Genomic DNA, 18,918 nt, shown 5'->3' with positions numbered 1-18,918 from the left:
TTCTTCCCTCTGTGTCGCTCCCTCTCTCACTATGTGTCATGCTAGCTCCCCTTCATCTTTTGCCATGATTATAAGCTTCCTGAGGCCCTCACCAGAAGCAGATACCAGCACTACGCTTTCTATACAGCCTGCAGAACCATAAGCCCAATAAACTTCTTTTCTTTTTTTTTTTTGGAGACGGAGTTTCACTCTTGTTACCCAGGCTGGAGTGCAATGGCACGATCTCGGCTCACCGCAACCTCCGCCTCCTGGGTTCAGGCAATTCTCCTGCCTCAGCCTCCCGAGTAGCTGGGATTACAGGCACGCGCCACCGTGCCCAGCTAATTTTTTGTATTTTGAGTAGAGACGGGGTTTCACCATGTTGACCTGGATGGCCTCAATCTCTTGACCTCGTGATCCACCGGCCTCGGCCTCCCAAAGTGCTGGGATTACAGGCGTGAGCCACCGCGCCCGGCCAGACTTCTTTTCTTTACAGGTTACCTAGCCTCGGGTATTTCTCTATAATGATGCAAACAAACTAATACAAGAAGTTTGCCCTGGTTTTTACTTTCTGTCATTATCATACCTCCCACAAAAAGCCTCGTTTTCATCCAGAGACATGTGAATAACTAGGGCCATTTCCAATCTCTCTTCAGTGTGTACACAGCACCGCTGCATGTGCAACCTTCCAAATACTAGGGATGTGTGGGAGGTTTCTGAAGTCCATTATCGTTTTTTCACTCCCTATATAGCCTTGTTAGATTTCTGGCTGTTCTTCTGGTCTGTTGTTTGCCACAATCAGTATGGCTTCCCTGATTGTTTTTGATAACACCCAGGGGCATGGGGGCTTTATGCATGCTCTGGTCCAAATCAAGTTAGTCATCTTTGGCAGCAAAGCTGCTAGTTTTCTTGGTTTAACCCACCTTTGTGGAACTACTGCTGATTGGAGCTAGGGGTGCAGGAATAGGAGTAGGGGCACCCCAGGCTAAAATACACCATAGATTCCCACTGTTTTTACCCAAAATTCAGTCATTTCTTATAAATAAATGCTTCCTTTTTAAAATAAATTGCATTGTGTATGTTTAAAGTATATGACATGATATTATGAGATACATATAGATAGTAAAATGGTTACTATAGTGAAGCAAATTGACATATTGATCATCTCACAGTTACCCATTTTTTGTGGCAAGAATAGCTACAATTGACTCATTTAGCAAAAGTCCAAGATACAATGCACTGTTATTAACTATAGCCTTCATGTTATATAACAGACCTCTAGATCTGTTCATTCTACATATCTGCTACTTTGTGTCCCCAGCCATACATCTCCCATTTCCTCCTCCATCCCTCTACCCTGGCCCTGGTCACCACTATTTTATTATCGCTATATTTATTTGACTTTTTTCTTTTTTAAAGATTCTGGATACAAGTGAGATCATGCAAATGTTTTTTCTGGAGACAACAGATGCTGGAGAGGATGTGGAGAAATAGGAACACTTTTACACAGTTGGTGGGGTGTAAATTAGTTCAACCATTGTGGAAGACAGTGTGGTGATTCCTCAGGGACCTAGAAATAGAAATTCCATTTGACCCAGCAATCCCATTACTGGGTACATATCCAAAGGACTATAAATCGTTCTACTATAAGGACACATGCACATGAATGTTCATCGCAGCACTGTTTACAATAGCAAAGACCTGGAACCAACCCAAATGCCCATCGATGATAGACTGGACTGGGAAAATGTGGCACATATATTCCATGGAATATTATGCAGCCATCAAAAATGATGAGTTCGTGTCCTTTGTGGGGACATGGATGAATCTGGAGAACATCATTCTCAGCAAACTGACACAAGAACAGAAAATGAAATACCGCATGTTCTCACTCATAGGCGGGTGATGAACAATGAGAACACATGGACACAGGGAAGGGAGTACTACACACTGGGGTCTATTGGGGGGAATAGGGGAGGGGCAGCGGTGGAGGGGAGCAGGGGAGGGATAGCCTGGGGAGAAATGCCAAATGTGGGTAAAGGGGAGGAAGGCAGCAAAACACACTACCATGTGTGTACCTATGCAACTGTCTTTGATGTTCAGCACATGTACCCCAAAACGTAAAATGCAGTTAAAAAAAAAGTTTTTTCTGTATCTGGCTTATTTTACTTAGCAAAATGTCCTCCAGGTTCATCCATATTATGGCAAATGGTAAGATCTGCTTTTTAAAAAGGTGAATAATATTCCACTGTCTATATATACCACAGTTTATAATATATTTATACATCAACAGACATTTAGGTTGTTTCCATATCTTGGCTTTTATGGATTATGCTGCAATGAATATGGAAGTACAAATATCTTTATAAGGTAGTACTTTCATTTCCTTTGGGCATATACACAAAACATAAAAGAATAAAACTAGATCTTTATCATCATACACACAAATCAGCCCAAAACAAATAAAAGACTTAAACAAGAATAAGACCTGAAACCATAAAACTCATAGAAGAAAACATAGGTGGTAAAGCTCCTTAACATTGGCCTTGGAAATGATTTTTTTGTATATCACACCAACCGCTTAGGCTAAAAAAACCAAAATAAATAAATGGGACAATATCAAACTAACTAGCTTATGAACAGCAAAGGAAACAATGAACAAAATGGAAGGCTATCCTGTGGATTAGGAAAAAATATTTGCTAATTGTACTTGTAATAAGCGGTTAATATTTAAAATTTATAAAGAACTCATACAACTCAATAGCAATAAGACACCATAACCCAGTTTAAAAATGATATCAATGGATAGACATTTCCCCAAAGAAGACATACAAATGACCAACACATACATGAAAAGATGTTCAGCATTACTAATTATAAGATAAATGCAAATCAAAGCTACTCTGATACACCACCTGACACCCATTAGAATATCTATTATCAAAAAGACAAGAGATAACAAGCGTCAGCAAGGGTGTGGATAAAAAGGAACTCTTGTACCCTGCTGGTGAGAATGTACATTGGTGTAGCAATTATGGGAAACAGTATGAAGGTTACTAAAGAAGTTAAACTGACACAAGAACAGAAAATGAAATACCACATATTCTCACTCATAGGTGGGTGAGGAAAAATGAGAACACATGGACACAGGGAAGGGAGTACTAAACACTGGGATCTATTGAGGGGAATAGGGGAGGGACAGCATGGGGGGGAGCTGGGGAGGGATAGCCTGGAAAGAAATGCCAAATGGAGGTGAAGGGGAGGAAGGCAGCAAAACACAGTGCCATGTGTGTACCTATGCAACTATATTGCATGTTGTGCACATGTACCCCAAAACCTAAAATGCAATAAAAAAAAGAAATTAAAAATCGAGTAAATACTTCTCAATTTGCTGTATACCTTTGGACAATTTCTAGAGTCCTGCCTGAAATGCTTCTTTTTTAGTTTTGGCCACTTTTATCAATGCTTTTGGGGGAGGGAATTTGCCAAGCCTCCTCACTGTGCTTTTCTTTTTTCTTTCTTTCTTTTTTTTTTTTGGAGACAGAGTTTAGCTCTTGTTACCCAGGCTGGAGTGCAATGGCATGATCTCGGCTCACCACAACCTCCGCCTCCTGGGTTCAGGCAATTCTCCTGCCTCAGCCTCCCGAGTAGCTGAGATTGCAGGCACGCGCCACCATGCCCAGCTGATTTTTTGTATTTTTAGTGGAGACGGGGTTTCACCATGTTGACTGGGGTGGCCTCAATCTCGACCTCGTGATCCACCCGCCTCGGCCTCCCACAGTGCTGGGATTACTGGCTTGAGCCACCACTCCCGGCCTACCTCTTCTAAATGAGTAACCATATGTATGGAAAGTGTTTGTTTTTTGTGATTTTTTATTTTGCAATAACTTCAAATTAACAGAAGGTTAGTTGCTAAAATAGTACAAGGGGCCTCCTGTATTAGTCTGTTCTCACATCACCATAAATAACTGCCAGAACTGGTTAATTTATGAAGAAAAGAAGTTAATTTTACATAGTTCCACAGGCTATACAAGAAGCATGGCTAGGAAGCCTCAGGAAACGTACACTCTTGGTAGAAGGTAAAGGGGAAGCAAGCATATCTTACCATTGTGAAGCAGAAGAGAAAAACAGCAAAGAGGGAAGTGCTACACACTTTTTTCCCCAATTTTCTAATCTTCATTTTCTTTCTTTTTTTTATTGCATTTTAGGTTTTGGGGTACATGTGCAGAACATGCAAGATAGTTGCATAGGTACACACATGGCACTGTGTTTTGCTGCCTTCCTCCCCTTCACCCACATTTGGCATTTCTCTCCAGGCTATCCCTCCCCGCCTCCGCTGTCCCTTCCCTATTCCCCCCAATAGACCCCATTGTGTAGTACTCCCTTCCCTGTGTCCATGTGCTACACACTTTTAAACAACCAGATCTTATGAGAACTCACTGTCATGAGAGCAGCAAGGAGAGAATTTACCCCCGTGATCCAGTTACCACCCACCAGGTCCCTCCCCCAAAATTGGGGATTACAATTAAACATAAGATTTGGGTGGAGACACAGAGCTGAACCATATCATTCCAACATTCCACCCAGCCCTTCCCAAATCTTATGTCCTTTTCAAATTTCTTTTTTTTTTTTTTGAGACAGAGTTTCACTCTTGTTACTCAGGCTGGAGTGCAATGGCGCAATCTTGGCTCACTGCAACCTCTGCTGCCTGGGTTCAGGCAATTCTCCTGCCTCAGCCTCCCGAGTAGTTGGGATTACAGGCACACACCACCGCGCCCAGCTAATTTTTTTTGTATTTTTAGTAGAGACGGGGTTTCACCATGTTGACCTGGATGGTCTCGATGTCTTGACCTCGTGATCCACCCGCCTCGGCCTCCCAAAGTGCTGGGATTACAGGTTTGAGCCACCGCACCCGGCCCCTTTTCATATTTCAAAACCAATCATGCCTTCCAACAGTCTCCTAAAGTCTTAACTAATTCCAGCACTAACTCAAAAGTTCAAGTCCAAAGTCTCATCTGAGACAAGGCAAGTCTCTTCCACCTATGAGCCTGTAAATCAAAACAAGTTTGTTACTTCCAAGATACAATGGGGACACAGGCATTGGGTAAATGCTCCCATTCCCAATGAATGAAACTGGACAAAGCCAAGGGGGTACAAGTTCCATGCAAGTTCAAGACCCAACAGGGCAGTCAGTAAATTTTAAAGCTCCAAAATAATCTCCTTTGACTTCATGTCTCACATTGAGGGTTTGCTGATGCAAGGGGTGGGCTCCCATGGCCTTGGGCAGCTCTACCCCGGTGACTTTGCAGGGTACAGCCCCCAAGGGTGCTTTCACAGTCTGGCATCGAGTGACTGTGGCTTTTTCAAGTGCATGGTACAAGTTATTGGTGGATCTACCTTTCTTGGGTTTTAAGGATGATAGCCCTCTTCTCATAGTTCCACTAGGCAGTGCACCAGTGGAGGATCTGTGGAGGCCCTCCAACTCCACATTTCCCCTCCACAATGTCCTAGTAGAAGTTCTCTATAAGGGCTCTGCCCCAGCAGTAGACTTCTGCCTGGACATCCAGATATTTCCACTCATCCTCTGAAATCTAGGTGGAGGCTTCCAAGCCTCAAGTCTTGCCTTCTGGACACCCATAGGCCCAACAACACATGGAAGCTGCCAAGGATTGGGGCTTGCATCCTCTGGAGAATGGCCCAAGCTCTTCCTTGGTCCCTTTTAGCCATGACTAGAGCTGGAGCAGCTGAGACACAGAGCCATGGGACATGGGGGCCATGTCTCAAGGCTGCATAGAGCAGTGGGGCCCTGGGCCTGGCCCACAAAGCTTTTTTTTCCCCTCTAGACCTCAGGGCCTATGATGGGAGGGGCTGGCTGCAAAGGTCTTTGACATGCCCTGGAGACATTTTCCCCATTGTCTTGGTATTAACATTTGGCTTCTCTTTGCTTATGGAAATTTCTGTAGCCTTGAATTCCTCCCCAGAAAAAAAAAATGTGGTGCTTCTTCTACCATATGGTCTCATTGCAAATTTTCCAACCTTTTATACTCTGTTTCCCTTTTAAATATAAGTTCCAATTTGAAACCATCTCTGCAAATGCATATGAGCATACACTGTTAAAAGCAGCTAGGCCACATCTTGAACACTTTGCTGCTTAGACATTTCTTCTGCTGGATGTCCTAAATCAGCTCTCTCAAGTTGAAAGTTCCACAAATCCCTAGAGGAGGGGCACAATGCTGCCAGTCTCTGATAAAGCATAGCAAGAGTGACCTTTACTCCAGTTCCCAATAAGTTCCTCAGCTCCATCTGAGACCACCTCAGCATAGACTTCACTGTTTGCATTGCTATCAGCATTTTGGTCAAAGCTATTCAAGAAGTCTCTATGAAGTTCCAAACATTCCCTTGCCTTTCTGTCTTCTTCTGAGCCCTCCAAACTGTTTCAATCTCTGCCTGCTATCTAGTCCCAAAGTCACTTCTACATTTTCAGGTAACTTTACAGCAATGGCCCACTTCTCTGGTAATAATTTTCTGTAGTAGTTTATTCTCACATGGCTATAAAGAGCTACATGAGACTGGGTGCTTTATGAAGAAAAGAAGTTAATTGACTCACAGTTCTGCAGGCTGTACAGGAAGCATGGCTGGGAGGCCTCAGGAAACTTACAATCACGGTGTAAAATGAGGGGAAGCAAGCACATCTTACTATGGCAAAGCAGGAGAAAGTGAAGGGGGAAGTGCTACACACTTTTAAACAACCAAATCTCTTGAGAGTTCAGTCACTTTCAGGAGAACAGCAAGGGGGAAGTTCACCCCCATGATCGAATCACCTCCCACCAAGTCCCTCCCTCAACATTGGGGATTACAATTCAAAATGATATTTGGGTGGTGATATAGAGCCAAATCATATCGCCTCCTATATATTCTCTACTCACCTATGCTTCCGTCTTTTGATACTTGAATGGTTTCATATTTGAAATTTAGTACTCTTATATATTTTGAGTTTATCTTGGTGACCTGGTGACAACATGACATACAGACACAAATTTATCTTTTCCTAAATCCTATCTAGTTGTCCCAACACCATTTATTTAAAAATTCATCTTTTGCCTGTAAAAGTAAAAGTGACTTTTACTGTCACATTATTACATATCGGATTTTCATATCCATTTGGGTATATTTCTGGGCTTTTTATACTCTTCCATTGTTTTATCTTCCTATTAAAATACAACATTACACCATTTTAATTATAGAAGTTCTACAGTATATTTTAATATCTGATAAGGGACAAATCCCTCCTCTCAACCCTTATTGTTCTTGCTTATTTCTTGATAGAAGACTTTTAGAAGGAAGTTTTCTGGATGCTGATTTTTAAAAGTTATATCGTTAAATAGTTCTGATTATCGTGATCTTTTCTCCAGAGCTGAAATATGCTAATACCGTGATGCGCTTCGATTATGTCTGGCTTCGAGACCACTGCCGCTCAGCATCGTGCTACAACTCTAAGACTCATCAGCGCAGCTTGGACACAGCCAGTGTGGATTTATGTATCAAGCCAAAGACTATTCATCTGGATAAGACCACACTCTTTTTTACTTGTGAGTGGGCAGGAGACTTGGTCTTCTTTGGGGGTACTCTTATAAAGAACAATTATTTTGTGGAAAATGGTTTGTTCCTTTCAAAAATAGGTTATTCTCTTAGTTACTTTTCTTCTTTTCTTGTTTTGGAAGGACTTTTTGAAACATTTTATTTTTTTCTTCAAATAAAGTTGTTATAATCCACAGTTAACATTATACTTAATGGTGAGACTGAACACTTTCCTTCTAAGGCAGGGAACATGGCAACGATGCCCACTCTTACCACTGTTATTTAACATCCACTCTCACCACTCTTGTTCATCATAATACTGAAAATTCTTTTACAGTAAATCCAGAAAAATTAATAAAATACATACGTATTAGAAAGGAAAAAATAAAACTCTTTCTTTGCAGATATATGACAGCCTAACATAGACTACAAAAATAAAACTCTTTCTTTGCAGATATATGACAGCCTAACATAGACTACAAAAATAAAACTCTTTCTTTGCAGATATATGACAGCCTAACATAGACTACCTTAAGTAGTCTACAATAAAACTATGAGAACTAATAAATGAGTTCAGTAAGGTCACAGGACACAGATCAACCTACAAATATCAATTGTATTTCTATGTAGAAACTGAAATGAAAAATGACCATTTCAACTGCTTCAAAGAAATTTAAATATTTAGCTATAATCTAACAAAGTATGTATAAGATCTATATTATAAAAATTATTAAATGCTGATGAAAGAAATCAAAGAAGACATAAACACATGGAGAGGCAAATCATATTCATGGATTGGAAGACTCAACATAGTAATGATGTCAGTTTTCTCCAAATTGATCTATAGTTTTAATGCAATTCCTGTCAAAATAAAAGCGAGATTTTTTTTTTTATAAACAAGCTTGCTCTAAAATTTAAATGGAAATACACAGACCCTAGGAGAGCCAGCACAATTATGAAAGTGAAGAATTAAGTGGGAAGAAATCACTTCCTGATGTTAAGACTGGAGTAATCAAAACAGTGTGGTATTGGTGGAGGGACAGATACACATAGATCAATCGAACAGAATAAAAAACCCAGAAATAGATCCACAGAAATATAGTCAACTGATCTTTGGCAAAATTGCAAAAGCCATTCAATGGAGGAAGAATAGTCTTTTCAATCACTGGTGCTAGAGCAATTGGACATCCATAATTAAAAAAATAAAAGAACCTCAACCCAAGTCTCATACCTTATATATAAACCAACTTACAGTAGATTGTAGACTTAAATGTATAACATGAAACTATAAAAAATCAAGAAAAGAACAGCTTCAGATTTTGCCTGGTGCTAGAACTCTTAAAACTCAGCATAAAAAACAAGCAATACAATTTAAAAATGGATAAAAGATATGCTCACATATTTTGCTGAATACTATATACAGATGGCAAATAAACACATGTAAAGATGTTCAACATTATTAGCTGTTAGACAAATGAAAGTTAATATCACGGGCCGGGTACAGTGGCTCACGCCTGTAATCCCAGCACTTTGGGAGGCCAAGGTGGGCAGATGATGAGATCAAGAGATGGAGACCATCCTGGCCAACATGGTGAAACCTGTTCTCTACTAAAAAAAAAAAAAAAATACAAAAATTAGCTTGGCGTGGTGGTGCACACATGTAGTCCCAGCTACTCAGGAGGCTGAGGCAGGAGAATTGCTTGAACCTGGGAGGCAGAGGTTGCAGTGGGCCAAGATCATGCCACTGCACTCCAACCTGGCGCCTGGTGCTGGAGCAAGACTCTGTCTCAAAAAAAAAAGAAAGAAAGTTAATATCACAATGAGTCTACACTAAATACCTATCAGAATGACTAAATTAAAAAACAGTGACTACACCAAATATTAGAGAAGATGTAGAGAAATTCTGTCACTCATACTTTGCTCATGGGAATGTAAAATGCTATACTCTGGAAAACAGTTTGGTAGTTTCTTAAGAAAAAAGAAACTTAAACATGCAACCTAGAAATCACACTCCTGGGCATTTATCCCAAAGAGATGAAAACTTATGTTCACAAAAAAACCCTATACATTAATGTTCACATTAGCCTTATTTGTAATAGCCAAGAACTGGAAACTACCCAGTAAGTGAATGGTTAAACAAACCATCCATATGATAAAATGCTACTCAGCAATGAAAAGAAATGAGCTAATGATAGACACAGTAACTCAGAAGAACCTCAATTAAATTATGCTGAAGTAAAACAATCAATCTACATGATTTCATTTATGTAATATTCATGAAATAACATAATTATAGAGATAGAGAACAGATTATTGGTTGCCAGGAGTTAGGGATGCAGGGGTAGGAGGTGGCAAATGTAGCTATAAAAGGGTAACATGGAGGAGTCATATGGTTGAGTATCTTGACTGTGGTGGTGGTTACACAAAGTTACACATGTAATTACACTGCATAGATCTATACACATGAATATATGTTTAATTGCTTAAATCTGAATAGGCTCAAGGGATTGTACCAATACCACTTTCTTGGTTTGGGCATTGTACTGTGGTTATATAACATGTTAACACTAAGGAAGGCTTGGGGAAGAGCTTATGGGACTTTCCTACCATTTCTTAACATCCTATGAATCTATTATCTCCAAATAAAAAAGTTGAAAGAAAAAGTATTGGAGGAAAAAACATACTTACAATCCACACATTGACTACTAATTTCTTTACAATAGAAGAAACAATGCCATAGAAACATTTATTTAAAAACAGGCAACTTGGCAAAATATTAGGAAAATATATGACAAAAACTAAATATCCTTAATATGTAAGGTGCTATTGTTAAATTGTAAGAAAAGTACAATTATTACAATAGAAAAATGTTAGAAAGTACTGAACAGACAAATCATTAAAGCAGGAGTATCAAACATTTTCTGTAAAGAACAAGATGGTAAATATTTTTAAACTCTGTGGGCTATATGGTCTCTGTCACAACTATTCGATTCTTCAGCTCTTGAGCTGTGAGTGAATGGAGCTATAGAAAATATGTAACAAAGCGCAGTGGCTCACACCTGTAATCCCAGCTACTCAGGAGGCTGAGGCAGGAGAATTGCCTGAACCCAGGAGGCGGAGGTTGCGGTGAGCCGAGATTGCGCCATTGCACTCCAGCCTGGGTAACAAGAGAGAAACTCTGTCTCAAAAAAAAAGAAAAGAAAAGAAACATAGATGTCTAACAAATAGAAAAAGTATTCTTATGAGCCTTATTAGTAAACAAATAAATTAAAATTATTACAAGACAGCAGTTTCACTTTACTTACCAAATTAGAAAAAAACATATATTTTAAAAATAAGAATACTCCATTTTGATAGACACATAGGTACTGTTGGAGGGAATGAAGATTAGTAGACTTTCTAGAAAGTAATATGATCATGTATATCAGAACTCTTAAAAGTTTGTATCTTTGAAATTTCTAAATGCAAAGGTACAAACCTTCAAGAAATATGCATTCTATTTCCAAATTATTAGAATATGGTTAAAGATGATCACTATTAAATAATAGGAAAAAATGTAAAATACATGTACATACCCAGAAGAACAGATGGGTTAGGTAAATCTTGGTAATGTACATTTTGCAAGCTTTAAAAATTAACTTTAATAAAGACTTAATTTAAAAAATGATAAAATTTAATTTTAAAAATTGTTACAATGTTAAGTGACAATGGCAGGGTCCCAAGTTTTATATACCATATTTATGTATATGAATTATATAAAATAAGAGAATACATAGAAAAAAACTGAAAGGAATGATGCCAAGCTGTCAATCATAGTTTCATCTGGGTGGTAGAATGATAAACATGGTGACTTTTAATTGTCTCATACTTTTTATGCTTTCCAAATTATCCAAAGTGTGATACTTTTTTATCATGGGGAGGGAGAAAAAGAGAGAGAGAAGTAAAAAGGATAGACAAACCTTTCACTCCTTCTGCTACTTGCTTCCTTTGCTTATCTTGAAGATTTTCTAAAGCATTTTGGGGTTGGTTTTCAACTTTTTTTGGGTGAGGGTGGTGCAAAGCAGGTGAAGTCACAAAGTCATTTTATCATATTGTGTTGATGCCATATAATTAGACAGAAATGTCCTATATCATGTAGAAGAGGAAGGTAGCATAGAATGGTACTGAACTTCTTTTTTTTTTTTTTTTTTTTTTGAACTGGAGTTTCGCTCTTGTTACCCAGGCTGGAGTGCAATGGCGCAATCTCCGCTCACCGCAACCTCCACCTCCTGGGTTCAGGCAATTCTCCTGCCTCAGCCTCCCAAGAAGCTGGGATTACAGGCACGCGCCACCGTGCCCAGCTAATTTTTTGTATTTTTAGTAGAGACGGGGTTTTATCATGTTGACCAGGATGGTCTCGATCTCTTGACCTCGTGATCCACCTGCCTCAGCCTCCCACAGTGCTGGGTTTACAGGCTTCAGCCACCGCGCCTGGCCGTAGTGAACTTCTAGAAGCAAGAAGGTGGGGTTCTAGTTCCACCTATAGTACTTAGTGGTATGATCCTGAGTGAGTCACTAACTGACTTTATCTCCATCTGTAAAATAAAGATTAGCCCCTTCTAGCTCAAACATTCTGAGTTCCTATATAGATGGAAGACAGGGATGGGGACAAGGAGAGAGTACCAAGTAGGGTAAAACCTACCTGGATTGTCATTCTGTGATGACTTGGTTAATTTGCCAGATGGCCTTTTAGCATGTTAACTATAATTCTGTTAACTTATTTAGCCTCTGGGAAGATTTATTTGTTCATTCATTTATTCAGGCATATCATTCAAACCACACATATTTCTGTCTCAGAAACATTCTAGGCACTCATTTTAATTTGGTTTCATAAACAATACAGTACTAGGTAACTGATTTCTAAGAAATTATACTCAATTATACTTTATAACCAATTAAAATGTTGACATTATTTGTAATTATTATTTTAGTGCCTTTTATTTTTCCCCTTAAAAGGGTCAGATGGTCACGTGACTAAATACGACTTGAATTGGCTAGTGAAAAACAGCTACGAAGGGCAGAAACAAAAAGTCATCCAGCCTAGGATATTATGGAATGCTGAAATCTACCAGCAAGCCCAAGTTCCATCTGCAGATTGCCAGAGCTTCTTAGAAACCAAGGAGGGATTGAAGAAGTTTCTGCAAAACTTTCTGCTCTATGGAATTGCTTTTGTAGAAAATGTCCCTCCCACTCAAGAGCACACAGAGAAGTTGGCAGAAAGGATCAGCTTAATCAGGTAATTCATGTGTTTCCTGATATCCACATTACCATAGTTAATTTCCAGATCATGAGTACCAATAAATAAATGTAACGGGTATGGTCACTCTCATTTTCAATTCAGAATATTTTGAGTATGAATAAGGGGATTCCCATTTGCAGTGCTTTATTTGAGGTCTGGATTTTTAAACTCTAAATACATTTGCATGTAAAATATAATGATTTATACAGAGTCGTTGGTAATATGTTTCTAGCCCAGTGATCCTCAAAGTGAGAGATATTATCGTACACTGGAAAAACACTGATTGTAAGGATAACTGGATAGTAGTCTGAGTTCTACCATCAAGTAGACATGTCCATTACACACACAGACACACGTCCTAGACCCCCACTGTCTTCTATTTTCCTGTCCGTTCAAAAGAGGATTGAATAAGATAGTATCTAAAGGTTATCCAGTTTTGACCCTCTACAATCCCTATGGCTTGATTCCAAGACTGATTGTTAATAACACTGCCTTAAAAGGCTATATAGCATTCAGGCAGCACATGTACACCCATTATTTTTATTTATTTATTTGTTTGTTTATATATTTATTTATTTATTTTTGAGACAGAGTTTCACTCTCGTTACCCAAGCTGGAGTGCAATGGTGCAATCTCGGCTCACTGCACCCTCCGCCTCCTGGGTTCAGGCAATTCTCCTGCCTCAGCCTCCAGAGTAGCCGGGATTACAGGCATGCGCCACCATGCCCAGCTAATTTTATGTATTTTTAGTAGAGACGGGGTTTCATCATGTTGACCAGGATGGTCTCGATCTGCTGGCCTCGTGATCCACCTGCCTCGGCCTTCCAAAGTGCTGGGATTACAGGCTTGCGCCACCACACCCGGCCCGTTATTTTCTTTTAAAGTTATTTCCCCCGTTTTACTGATGAGGCACTGACACTCAAATATACCAAGCGTTTTACCCAGGATTGCTCTGCTAGTAAACAATAGAACTTGAATTCAAATAGCCCAGGCTTCCTAATCATAAATACACTGTTCTTTTCATTACCATTCTGCATTTCTGGGTGCTATATAGATTTATCTTCTATAGTATTAAGTGTGATATCAACCTACTTTTTTTTTTTTTTCTTGAGATGGAGTTTGGCTGTTGTTACCCAGGCTGGAGTGCAATGGCACAATCTCGGCTCACCGCAACCTCTGCCTCCTGGAATCAGGCAATTCTCCTGCCTCAGCATCCCGAGTAGCTGGGATTACAGGCAGGCACCACCGTGCCCAGCTAATTTTTTGTATTTTTAGTAGAGACGGGGTTTCACCATGTTGATCATGATGGTCTCAATCTCTAGACCTCATGATCCACCCACCTCGGCCACCCAAAGGATATCAACCTACTTTATTATGATTCGTACTTTTCTTTTACTTAATAAGTTCCAGATATAGCTCATTTTGTAGTAGATAATACGTTGGGTCTTCTGCCCTGTGCTGGAAGAGCATAATTAACAGCATCTGTGAGCCATTCAGTTTTAATCATGGTTTGAGAACTTTCAAGTGAAAGAAACTGTGCTGGTAAGCAATAAATTGAGACAGCTTAGGGATAATGGTTTAAAAGAAAGACCATTTCCTATTTGAACTTAAAGGGTTCAGAAAATAAGATGAACTCTGAAGGCTAAATAATTGAAGTGACCAGGCCGGGTGCAGTGGCTCAAACCTGTAATCCCAGCACTTTAGGAGGCTGAGGTGGGTGGATCACGAGGCCAGCAGATCAAGACCATCCTGGTCAACATGGTGAAACCCCGTCTCTACTAAAGATACAAAAAATTAGCTGGGCATGGTGGCGCGTGCCTGTAATCCCAGCTACTCGGGAGGCTGAGGCGGGAGAATTGCGTGAACCCAGGAGGTGGAGGTTGCGGTGAGCCGTGATCGCACCATTGCACTCTAGCCTGGGTAACAAGAGCGAAACTCCGTCTCAAAAAAGAAGAATTCAAGTGACCTTTTGAGCCCACCGGGAAAATAATTACAAAATCAAAATATATGTTGTATACTTTAAGGAGAGACACAACAACAAGGGTATGGCAAATCTCACTAAATACTTGCTAACACAAACTATCCTTTTCTCTTTTCCTTATTTCTTCATGTCCAAAAGATGACAATCAACATTAATCACTTCTGTGTCTTATAAAGAATATGAAAACTCTTCAGTCATCCTTGCAAATTAGATTATCCAAAATATTAGGAAATGATCACCATTATTGAAAAAATGAGACTAATAAAAGACAACAGCTATAAAAATAGTAAATAAAGTTAACTCATTTCCAGAAGCAGCTACATCATCTTTTTCTATGAAATAAAGGTGAGCATAGAAAAAAACCTTGAATTTATGAAGGCTATGAAAACTGGGTACTAAATCAGTGTGGAATGATTCTCTAAGCTTCCAGAATAGAACATTATACTTTCACAGTTTTCTTCTCAACTTTCTAGAATGTTAATCAATGACAGAATTGTCAAGACTAGCATGTTCAACTGTCATTTTCACCTTATAAATGAAATCCTGGAACCAAAGAAAATCTATTGTTATTTTTGAGTAACTAAAGAAGTATTGAAAAGGGCTGGGCGTGGTGGCTCAAGCCTGTAATCCCAGCACTTTGGGATGCCGAGGCGGGTGGATCACGAGGTCAAGAAATCGAGATCATCCTAGCCAACATGGTGAAACCCCATCTCTACTAAAAATACAAAAAATTAGCTGGGCACGGTGGCACGTGCCTGTAATCCCAGCTTCTCAGGAGGCTGAGGCAGGAGAATTGCCTGAACCCAGGAGGCAGAGTTTGCGATGAGCCGAGATCGCGCCATTGCACTCCAGCCTAGGTAACAAGAGCAAAACTCCGTCTCAAAAAAAAAAATACTGGAGGGAGGACTCAAGATGGCGCTGTGAGAACAACCCAGGATTGAAGCTCTCGCTGGATGTGTGGAGAGGGTGAGTCAGGGACGCATTTCCAGATGGATCTTATTTGCCCACAGAACGGGGAAATTCCCAGGTATAAAAGAGATGTGGGACACCAAGCAGAGGTCTTGGCAGGTGTAGCCGTCAGCCAGTGTGGCTGCGGCCCGTGCTGGAGCGCAGAGGCGCTCCACAGCGCTCCATACAAAAGCGCACTGTTACGGGTGCCCTGTTGAACCGGCAAACTGAGACCTGAGAGGGCTGAACTTGAGACTGAACAGGACTTGGACAGTGAGCCAGCCCAGGAAACCCCAGGGACACAACGTTTGGGGTAGCGCAGTACAACAAACAAAACGGCGATTCCAAACGCTCCGGTGAGGAGGTTTTTTTAAAGCAGAGCTCCATGGGGGAGGGGCGTCCGCCATTACCGAGGCAATCAGCCCCTACTGAGGTACACGCCCATTGCTGACCCAGCCTGCTGTTGCTGAGGCAACCCGGTACAACAGAGAGACTCCGCCGCAGGGCATAGCCCGCGGCAACAGGGCAGAGACCGCAGCAGAAAGGCAGAGCCTGCAGAAACAGGGCGAATCTCACACCAGCAGGGCGGAGCCTCCGCAGGCAAATAGTGACTAGACTGCCTCCTAGCTGGGCAGGACAGCGAGGCGGACACTCACAAGGAAAGCCCAAACCCCCCCCCCGCAGACACAGCATCTGAGAAAAAAAGGTTTTTTTTATGAGTTATGTTGCAGCAGAATTAAACATAGCAGCATAACAGCCCTGAATGAACAACAGAGCTCACAGCTCAGCAATTGAGCTCCTACAAAGTACAGACTGTCTCCTCAAGCAGCTCCCTGACCCCTCTATATCCAAAAGACTGACATTTGGCAGGCATCATTCTGAGACAAAGATAGCAGAAAAAGAAACTGGTAGCATCCCTCGCTGTTCCGCAGCTGCTATAGGTGCATCCCAGACAAGCAGGGCCTGGAGTGGACCTCAGCAGTCGTACAGCAAAGGGGCTAGACTGGTAGAAGGAAAACCAAGTAACAGAAATACTTCATCATCAACAATTTGGGTGTCCACTGAGAGACCCAATCGAAAAGTCAGCAACTACACAGACAACAGGTGGATAAATCCACAAAGATGGGAAGAAACCAGTGCAAAAAGGAGGAAAACACCCAAAACCAGAACACCTCGCCGCCTAGAAAGGACCAAAACTCACCAGCAAGGGAACAAAGCTGGATGGAAAATGACTGTGACAAAATGACGGAATTAGACTTCAGAAGGTGGATAATGAGAAACTTTTGTGAGCTAAAAGAACATGTTTTAAATCAATGCAAAGAAACTAAGAACCTTGAAAAAAGATTTCATGAAATGATAACAAGAATGGACACTTTAGAGAGGAATATGAATGGATTAAGGAGCTCAAAAACACAATACAAGAACTTCACAAAGCATGCACAAGTTTCAATAGCTGAATTGACCAAGCAGAAGAAAGAATATCAGAAGTCGAAGATCAACTCAATGAAATAAAATAAGAAACCAAGATCAGAGAAAAAAGCGCAAAAAGGAATGAACAAAGTCTCCAAGAAATGTGGGACTATGTAAAGAGACCTAACCTACATTTGATAGGCGTACCAGAATGTGACGAAGAGAATGAATCCAAGCTGGAAAATACTCTTCAGGACATTATCCAGGCAAATTTCGCCCACCTAGCAAGACAGGCCAACACTCAATTGCAGGAAATACAGAGAACACCACAAAGATATTCCACAAGAAGAGCAACCAAAAGGCACATAATCATCAGATTCAACAAGGTTGAAATAAAGGAGAAAATACTAAGGGCAGCCAGGGAGAAAGGTCGGGTCACCCACAAAGGGAAGCCCATCAGACTCGAAGCAGATCTCTCGACAGAAACTCTACAAGCCAGAAGAGAGTGGGGGCCAATATGCAACATCCTTAAAGAAAAGAACTTTCAACCCAGAATTTCATATCCAGCCAAACTGAGCTTCATAAGAGAAGGGAAAATAAAATTCTTTGCGAACAAGCAAGTACTCAGAGATTTTGTCACCACCAGGCCTGCTTTACAAGAGCTCCTGAAAGAGGCACTACACATAGAAAGGAACAAACAGTACCAGCCATTCCAAAATCACATTAAATGCTGAAGAGCAGCAACATAATGAAGAATCTACAACAACTAACAGGCAAAACAGCCAGCTAGCATCAAAATAGCAGTATCAAATTCACACATAACAATATTAACCCTAAAGGCAAATGGACTAAATGCACCAATCAAAGGACACAGACTGGCAAATTGGATAAAAATCCAAAACCCATCAGTGGCAAATTGGATAAAAATCCAGGAAACCCATCTCACATGCAAGGATACACAAAGGCTCAAAATAAAGGGATGGAGGAAGATTTACCAAGCAAATGGAGAGCAAAAGAAAGCAGGAGTTGCAATTCTCATCTCTGATAAAATAGACTTTAAAGCAACAAAGATCAAAAGAGACAAAGAAGGCCATTACGTAATGGTAAAAGGATCGATACAACAAGAAGAGCTAACGATCCTAAACGTATATGGACCCAATACAGGAGCACCCAGATATATAAGGCAAGTTCTTAACGCCTTACAAAGAGACATAGACTCCCTAAACCGGGAGGAAGCTGAAACTATGAATAGACCAATAACAAGGGCAGAAGTCGAGGCAGCAATTAAGAGCCTACCACACAAAAAAGCCCAGGTCCAGACGGGTTCACAGCCGAATTCTACCAGACACACAAAGAGGAGTTGGTACCATTTCTTCTGAAACTATTCCAAATAATCCAAAAAGAAGGAGTCCTTCCCAAATCATTCTATGAGACCAATATCATCCTGATACCAAAACCCGGCAGAGACCCAACAAGAAAAGAAAACTTCAGGCCAATATCCATGATGAACATAGATGCAAAAATCTTCAATCAAATATTGGCAAGCCGATTGCAACAGCAAATCAAAAAACTTATTCATCATGATCAAGTAGTATTCATCCCAGGGATGCAAGGCTGGTTCAACATACGCAAGTTTATAAATGTAATTCACCACATAAACAGAACCAAAAACAAAAACCACATGATTATCTCAATTGATGCAGAGAAGGCATTTGACAAAATTCAACAGCGCTTTATGCTAAAA

The 18,918-nt window shown here is 40.5% G+C and overlaps 1 protein-coding gene across 4 annotated transcripts in view; it reads left to right on the top strand.

Annotated features, from left to right (window-relative positions):
* The window catches only part of TMLHE (trimethyllysine hydroxylase, epsilon), a 169,154-nt gene that overhangs the window by 109,968 nt on the left and 40,268 nt on the right, over window positions 1-18,918 (top strand). For all 4 annotated transcript variants that reach the window (XR_004738823.3, XM_035289569.3, XM_035289570.3 and 1 more), the window contains 2 exons: window positions 7,392-7,568; window positions 12,553-12,832. Coding sequence is in view for 3 of the 4 variants with exons in the window: in XM_035289570.3 (XP_035145461.1) it covers window positions 7,392-7,568; window positions 12,553-12,832 (457 nt within the window). In the remaining variant the exon portion in view is untranslated. The remainder of the gene's footprint in view (window positions 1-7,391; window positions 7,569-12,552; window positions 12,833-18,918) is intronic.

The sequence above is a fragment of the Callithrix jacchus genome, chromosome X (assembly GCF_049354715.1).
Source record: "Callithrix jacchus isolate 240 chromosome X, calJac240_pri, whole genome shotgun sequence".
Classification (NCBI taxonomy): domain Eukaryota; kingdom Metazoa; phylum Chordata; class Mammalia; order Primates; family Cebidae; genus Callithrix; species Callithrix jacchus.
The sequence above is the reverse complement of the archived record's forward strand: the minus strand, read 5'-3'. Positions and strand labels throughout refer to the sequence as shown.